Here is an 8,119-nt window from a genome sequence, read left to right as displayed (position 1 = left end):
TTCATTCACATTTAACATCTGTGAACTCTTAAATTTGTCCTTTAAAACATGGTGTTTCAGTCGCAGGAGAAATTATATCGGTGCGTTAGATTCTTCAGCTGACTGAGCTCGCCCCAGATATACCATTGGGTTCACAACACAGTGGCTCAACACATGCCCAGAACAAATTCAAAAAAAGATTGAAAAACTTTATAGATACAGAGCATATAGGTTTTAATCAAACCCCTCAAGTGTTATTTTGGATGGGAGGACAATCCAAAAACCAGTTATATTGACTCTTTAATTGTTAGGACATCCAATACAATTTGTCTTCTACCCGTTTTAAGGCCACCTTCAGGGTGGCATATACAGGACAGTACCATGTGACCATTCAATCAAAAATAATCATCTTGGAAGGCAGAGAGTGTAATAGGGTGGTCTGCTGCTCAACATGGGTGAGGGAGCTATGGCTGCCCAAATTGGAATCCAATAAATTCTTAAATTACAACAGGAAAAGGATAAAAATACAGGGGGATGATAGGAATCCAGAGGTGAGATATGCGTTCAGTCTATTGCACTCACAAGTTAGACCTCCTGGAAGTCAGGAGGACAACTCAGAAAATAAAACACATTTCCTGTTTGTTTTCCTTGTCAATTATTTGTAGCTTCCCACAAAGTACAGGTAGTAATATAACAATTTGTATTTGATGTAAGGCAGTTTGGTGTTTTGCAGAGAGCCCCGTTACACTTCTCTACCCCCACCCTTTACACAGAGCAGCTAAAAACCACAAGCAAAAAATCCCACGAAAAAAAACAAAGGAATGAAATCTAACAGCCCTCCAAGTAGACAATTCTAGTGAAATGTAAAATGTGTCATTTGTAATATGTAGTAAAATCTCAGTAGGATTTGTTCATTTACCTTGTGATTTCATTATATAAATGTAGATTCATAACTCATTTCTTTCATTTGTTCTGCCTCCCAAGAGGTCTTGATCAGCTGCAGCAGCACCAACAACTGGCAGCTGATCAAATAGCAAGCTGGTTTGTGATAGATCACCAGTCTGTAGGCTTCTCCACCAATTTCTTCAGTAATTATAAACAAGAGAGAACTCCTCCAACAGTACCATCAGCTGGGCTTGATATTATTCAGTCCTTGTAGAAAAAAKCCCTCCTAAGTGGTCTTTGCTTCTCTTGTGTCTTTTTTTAAAATGTGATTTGATGAACATTTACAAAGTGATCCAACTTGTGTGATTAAGTCTCCATTCCCCTGCAACTTCCCCTGAATCCAAAACTCCTCCTCACCTCGGCATTGTCTGTAAAACATTCTGATCTTCAACTGTCAGTCCCATTTCACAAAAGAAGGATTATTTCTCCTTTTCCCTTTTTTTGTTTTAAAATGACAAATTCATTCAGAATGGCATTTCCAGTCTTAAATGGATTTTCTGAGAAACTCATGCAGGGGTGTGCACAGTCACAGTAATGGTGATAAGACTTCTTTTCATTTCAGATTAACATAATGATGACACTAAAACTTGATATGAAACATATCGGCAAAAAAGGGGGAGGGAGGAGCTATTTGGGGGATGGGCGGGGTGTCAGGAGGGGTGTGGGGGGCTGCACTGACACAGAGGGGTATAGCTGGGAGCTCAGAGCTTCTCTGAGGAAGGTATCCAGATGTAGGGGCCCGACTGTTCCTCGATGATCATCTTGATTTTGTTGTAAATTTCCTCTAGAGAGTCACCCTGTACAATGGCTGGAGACGGACAGAGAAGTGGATATCATGAGTGCATCAATGCATTAAGATTCCTACTTGCCCTACAATACGCTTCAAGCATATCTAAAATATGTATAATCTGCAATTAACCTAAAAAAATAAACTAGTGGACTTACCTGTGAAAAATTCTCCAAACTCTTGTTCCAGTTTAATTGCCTTATCAAAGATTTTATTGGATTGCTCAAATGTCTGTCTCTTATTCATCTCCCTGCAACACAGACATGGTTGGTTAGTGTGCAGTACAGGAGGTGATTGTTGTATAGAGTTACAGTAAAGAGAAATGCTTTTAACAGTTCATTAGATCCAAGAACAGACACACTTACATAAGAGTTTCAATGGATTTTGGTTTGATGAAAATTGCGATCGAATAAAGTTGTGCTTGTTGCAGTCGCTTTATAGCGTTCCCAGACACGTCCAGGATACAGTGTTTTCCCTTCATGAAGAGGAAGGAGAGAAAGAGCACTTAAGTATCAAAATACCACATTTCTCAGGCTCTACATCCCTTAACAATCAATCAGAAATGAAACTTGTGTATACTGCACATTTATGATGTGTTGTGCTCCCTACCCTCTCAGCCACTGCTCTGACAGACAAGATGCTGGTCCCATAGAGGTTCTCGTTGAACTGGCCCGCCTCAATGAACTTATTATCCTGAATGTCCTTCTCCATCTGCTCCCGTGAGCCCACAAAATGGTAGTCCTGGCCGTCCATCTCGTTCTCCCGTCGCGGACGTGTCGTGTCTGCACAGATCGAGATTCAAATGACTGTTAGGGAGATGTCACTAAAACACAGGATATATTTTCCACCAGTGTTTCTATAAGTGGCTGTGATGATGTGGTGCATGTTGTCGAGTGGTCTACTCACGAGGAACGCAGGAGCCAAACTTGTGAGGGAACTCTGAGATCAGGTCATCGTTTACTCGGTCTTTCATTGGGCCCAAGATGATCACAGGCCTTGTGTAATGAACTGCAAACGAGAAGAGAGGGCGCAGGTCAAAACACATGTCTGCAAACACTGGGATAAGATAAGCATTAATGGTCTCAAACCCCATCCTAAATGGAGGAGAACATCTAGTATATTGTATACTTACTCTCCTGTCGAATCACTGGCTCGTATGAGAGAATTGTGTCTTCCTGACCCTCTGAATAGCAGAAAGGAAGACAACAGTTTGAGTAAAAATAAATCTTTATTATAATCCCATGACAATGGATTACTAGATGTGGTTGATAGTAATGGAAWGTTTAAAGTACTCTTTTCCTAGTCACATTTTCCATAACAGCAGACGAAAGAGACGGTTTTGCTACTAAGTGCCTGATACCATCGCAGTCAAATGCCAGCTCACTACAGCACCGAGGACTAGAATAAAACACAGCTCTGGATACAGGTGTAATGACGTGCCGCATGCTTTTCATTTAGTTGGATTATGTCCGAAATAAAAGCTGCAAAAAAAAGTAGAAGGAAAATAAGGTTGCTTACTTGAGCTGCTTTCACTGTCGCTCGTGTTTGACGTCAGGCATTCTGCAAGGAGAGGAACATGTTTATTTTGGGAAAGCTCAAAGCTGGGCAGTAGCAGTAAAGCCACATCAAAATAAATTGGTTTTCATTTTGGTGAGGGAAAAATGTTCACCACCAGTTGCCGAGCATCAAGAAGGAAAAACAAGTCCCCTGTTGTCCCACTGCATATAACACGATGAAAAGGAAAACGGACAGAAAGAGGGGGGAAAAAATGAAAAGAAAAGTCTTGTTCTGAGCGACAGCGCTTTCTACACGGGGAAGTGGTTGGAGGTATGCAGCAATAGGAAATTAAGTGTTTCCTTTRACAAAGTCCCAAGTGACCCTCCGGTCCCTTGCCAGTGTTTCCTATCGAGGGCTCTGTATCTGTGACGCCAGATACAGTGTCAGGGACAAGCCAAAGAAAACAGTGGCGGTGGGCCTGTTAACAAACATACATGGGCACTGGGCAGTCAGCTCAGCTTGTTAACATGGAAAAGCAGAATAGGAAAAGCAAACCCTGTCCAGTCAGTGTAGGGAGGGAGATACTTGGTTTCTCCAAGTAATCACTCTGACAATGACCTACTAAACTTTTATAGTAAAATCCCTACAGGGAAGAAGGAAGTCAGACAAGGTGTAACACTTGCTCTCTTACGCTAGGGCAGTGTGTTTGTAAGTGTGTGTGTGTATCAGTAAACAAGAGTGTGTGTGTTTGTCGCAGCCATTGCTAGCCGGGTCTGCATTGAACAGGCGTTTAGCTCGGAGCTCAGGGGACAGCAGCTGCAGCGTGACAGTCCAACCACACACTTACTCAAACTCTTTGATCCATAAAAGTCATCGCTTAACCCTGGGAAGTCCTGAGTGTCCCGACAGGTGAGAGCAGAAACAAACAGAAGAGGCAGACAGGAAGAAGAGGTTAGTGAGAGCTGAGACAGGCCGAGAGAGAGCGAAAGAGAAAGGGAGGAGCAGTGTGCTGGCTGCGCGCCTGGAGGCAGTAAGGCAGGCCAAGATGGGGGGGACCAACACGAGGCACTGTGCTCCCTAAACCCTGAGCCCCACTCTACTCCCAGTGAAAGCCAAGGCCTTGAAATTACACACAGCCAATCCCATTAAGAATGAGGTTTTTACCCGTTAGTGTTTTTTAGTGCTGCCGTCCAGTTAATGAAATTCTAGTTCTCTGGGTCAGTAACTGAGGATCAGGATTGACTGGGCAGCAATGAATAGTGGGGGTCTAACAGGGCCTCTAGCAGCAGTACACAGTTACTGTGTTAGTGCAGCCAGCCACACACCTGCCCTGGCAGCCTCCAGCACACACCTGACCTGGCAGCCAGCAGCACACACCTGGACTCTCCACCAGTGGACAGACAGACGAACAGACACCAGAGAGGCCGACACCTGAACCCCAGGCCTGGGTCTGTGTGGGACCTCTCTGGCTGTGAGTGAATGACAGTGAGCGGGAAAAGACAGCACTGCCCACAGACAGACAGCCACGGTCTGGTCCCAGAGGTGAGTGGAGAGATTAAGCTGCGGGAAGGATGAAGCATGAAAGGAAAGCGCGAAAAGTAAAACTCCCTCATATCACACACTTTGGGTACTCACGTTCAGACTCCACCAACTCCTGCACAATATTCTCCTTGCTCTTGTAAAACTGGAACTTGCGTGAGAGGTTGAAGCTTTTTTTGCGCTTTACTTTGACTGGCTGCTTGGAGATGTGCGTGATGAGGGGAGGGGGGGCGATGGGGGGATGAAACAAAAAACAGAACAGAACGTTGTTGTTCAATGAGGACACCAAACACACATGCAAAACGAAATAAAAACAGACAAATCTAAAAAGAAAGAAAAAATTCTAAATGAAAGAATGAACATAAATGAAGGCAGATAACCAGGGTAAAATGAATGGAACACTTATGCAAAGGGAAGCTCATTTCCATGTTGATCCTAGAAACGGTATATACGAGCGGAAATTGCCCTTCTAATGAGCGAGCATATCATTACAGGACCATACAGGTGTCACAATATTACATGAAAATCGTGTGAAAACAAGACAACCAATTAATACATTCACCAGTGAGAGCCTACATTGGTGAACCAGGGGTTTCTTACATTGCCTGATGTATACTAAGACTTCAGATCACACTAAAAACACTAATTGCACTTAGATAGGATAGCGACAGGTCCCATTACTAAGCATCGAGTCAGTTTGGTAGCCCCTTGTCTTTAAAGAGAGGCGGGACTGTCTGTAATGTAATGTATGCGAGTCTTTAGGTTTCTCCACTAGTTCTAATGAGCAGCTAGGTCCCTGCTACACGCTCCTGTTCCCACACTGCCTGCTTCAGGGAGGGGGAAGTGGGTCAGCTCCCTGGGTGCCCACTGCCAGGCAGGAGAACCAGAGAGCACAGCCCTCCGGACTCACCCTGTTGGAATCAATCATGCCCGTCCTGGCGTGGAACTTGACTGTTTTTAACCTCGCTCGCTCCTTCTTCTCCACCCTGCGTAGAAAAGACCCGTTTCAAATCTCTTACTGAGGCACTTTGAGAGTCACACAACAGCAGCACATTTTGGGTGGTAAAATGGGGTGATGAGGTTACCTCTTCTTGCTTGGAATGACCCCGATCTGCTCGCTCTCTCCGTGGGGCGTGACCAGACGCGCCTGCCACCACTCGTCATCGGAGGCGTTGATGACATGCAGGATGTCCCCATAGGAGAAGCTCAAGCCCTGGCTGGGTAGACAGCTGTCTCTGGCCCGGTCATAGTCAAAAAGGGCTCTACACACAGAAAGACAGAGAGGGTGAGGGGTGTTTGTGTCAATCACTCAACAGCATATACAGTATTACTGCACCATACTAGTAACAGGTTCTGAAGTTTATAACCCACTACGTCACATGATGAAATTTGACAATGTCATTGCAAAACACATTGGCTTCTTCGTTGCCAGTTTCCATTACTTCTGCTATGAGTCTGTCAGACAGGGAACCGACAGCTCTACAGGTTCCACTACTGCCACTAACCTGGCAACAATCTGACCTGGACCTGCAGGACACGACATGGTCCAGTGTGGCGTTGCTACTACCAGTGTGTTCTCCCTACTGGCTGCCCGGTCTGAAGTATTCAGACTGCCCTGATACTAGCTACCTGCAGGTATCAAGTCTCACTGCCAGGTTACATGAGTGCCTCCCCTGACACATGCATTCAGATTGGACCCTGGCTGTGTGTGTGTGCACCTGAGAGGTCTCACATTCCAGAGGATAGGCTGGCTGGAGAGAAGTCTGCTCTACTGCTGTGCATTGGAATGAAACAGAGCCTTTTCCTCCATAACTGTATGCTTAGTCACCCACACAGAGGAAAGGATAGCTCTCCCTGGCTGACAGGAGAGACTTACAGAGCATTAGTCATCCTGGTTTACACTGTGTCTATAGGTGGTCCAATGAGTTAAAGTCTTGTTGGGAGATACAATGGGAAAATGACAGAACAATATCTTACTTTGTTTATTGACCGTTTCTGCTTTGGACATCGAACTGATTACGTATCGTTCATTTCAAGTATTTTGATCTAGCTTGTGTTCATAGTAAGCCTTGGATTTGTAGATGCTTCCTTCTCTGTCAAGAATCGCCATCAAAAGTGAAAATGTTGCTATTATTGCAGGGGTTGTAAATATTGGGTTTACGTGACGCTGCACCACAACACTTAGCTTGAAATATGTTTCCAGTTCTTGGGACATGAGTGTTACATCATAGAATAATAATTTTCACCTTGACCCCCCAGAACACTTCCTGTTCCGACTCGGGCAGCTGCACTCATTACAGTCGGGAAGGCTGCCTGCCTGGCACATGTTGRTCTTCCTGACTGTCTGGGGTTCCTTACAGTTTTGGCTTCATGCCCAAAATGTAATAACATTATGATACCAGGAGTACTTTTGCCAGCCATAGGCTGCAACTATGTAAAATTGGTCATGTGTGGCATCCAACTGAAAAGCTTGCTCATCAAATGAGCAGATACTTGGCGTACGATAGTCTCATCATGACCTACTTTGTGCTGATAAAAAATCATAGTATTTGTGAGTGGTGAGCTAAACGTGATGAATTTGGGAGAGGTGTGTACTGTGCGTGTCTTCTGGTACCTGACGTAGAGGGAGCGTTTCTCGCTGGTGCGCAGGGAGCCCGAACCAGAGCTCATGCTACTGTTCATCATCTGTTCCCTCAGGTCGTGGATCTTCGACTCAAAGCGGCTGTACTCTGCAGGGACACACAAACGGTGTTAAAATTCACAATGTCACACACACAGTTCACCCCCCTTTAATTCTGACAGAATCTGATGAATGGTTGATTTACTTGCAGCAACCGACATACAATGTGTAAATATTCGCAATGACACACGCCTAAAAATACCATTGCTATTTGCTTCACTCTCCAGTTCAGAGGTTAACACACACGGCCTGGATCAATGTAAAGTGAACCGAGTCCTCTACTAGTGTCTCCTGGGCATTGTGTGAGAGAGTGAGTGAGTGTCACACTCGGTGCTCTGGTGAGCAGAGAAAGTAGTGGAGTCCAGGTTCAGTAGCGGGTTGTTTCAGCCTGATTAATTACCTCAGTACCAGATGGAGCTTCATCATGTATCTGCCTCACACATCCACTAATATCTTATGTCAGGGCATTAATTATGCAGATTAATTAAATAGGTTCAACATGGAACTCGAGCATGATTTTTTGTTAAAGGAAGCTAGCCACTCTAACCCGTTTGAATGGACAAATATTTGTCATGGTGTTTAAAGCCACCGCTTCCTTCCTGTATGGCCCAGGGAGGCAGTTGCAGAGCTGATATATGAATCCACCTGAGCCTCCTCATAAACATGCACTCATTAGGCTAGCAGGGCAGTGC

The 8,119-nt window shown here is 44.7% G+C and overlaps 1 protein-coding gene across 9 annotated transcripts in view; it reads right to left on the bottom strand.

Moving 5' to 3' along the window:
* Positions 1–196: 196 nt before the first annotated feature.
* The window catches only part of dlg3 (discs, large homolog 3 (Drosophila)), a 129,676-nt gene continuing 121,753 nt past the window's right edge, over positions 197–8,119 (bottom strand). For 7 of the 9 annotated variants that reach the window (XM_070444188.1, XM_070444189.1, XM_023989883.2 and 4 more), the window contains 11 exons: positions 7,362–7,476; positions 5,833–6,009; positions 5,658–5,733; positions 4,844–4,943; positions 3,230–3,271; positions 2,844–2,894; positions 2,618–2,719; positions 2,321–2,493; positions 2,077–2,186; positions 1,870–1,961; positions 197–1,732 (listed from right to left, as the gene is read on the bottom strand). In XM_070444188.1, the coding sequence (XP_070300289.1) occupies positions 1,626–1,732; positions 1,870–1,961; positions 2,077–2,186; positions 2,321–2,493; positions 2,618–2,719; positions 2,844–2,894; positions 3,230–3,271; positions 4,844–4,943; positions 5,658–5,733; positions 5,833–6,009; positions 7,362–7,476 (1,145 nt within the window). In that variant the 3' untranslated portion in view covers positions 197–1,625. Of the gene's footprint in view, positions 1,733–1,869; positions 1,962–2,076; positions 2,187–2,320; positions 2,494–2,617; positions 2,720–2,843; positions 2,895–3,229; positions 3,272–4,055; positions 4,102–4,843; positions 4,944–5,657; positions 5,734–5,832; positions 6,010–7,361; positions 7,477–8,119 lie in introns of all 9 variants that reach the window. The other 2 variants (XM_070444191.1, XM_023989889.2) reach the window with 1 other exon arrangement.

This window comes from Salvelinus sp. IW2-2015, linkage group LG6.2, assembly GCF_002910315.2.
Source record: "Salvelinus sp. IW2-2015 linkage group LG6.2, ASM291031v2, whole genome shotgun sequence".
Taxonomy (NCBI): Eukaryota; Metazoa; Chordata; class Actinopteri; order Salmoniformes; family Salmonidae; genus Salvelinus; species Salvelinus sp. IW2-2015.
The sequence above is the reverse complement of the archived record's forward strand: the minus strand, read 5'-3'. Positions and strand labels throughout refer to the sequence as shown.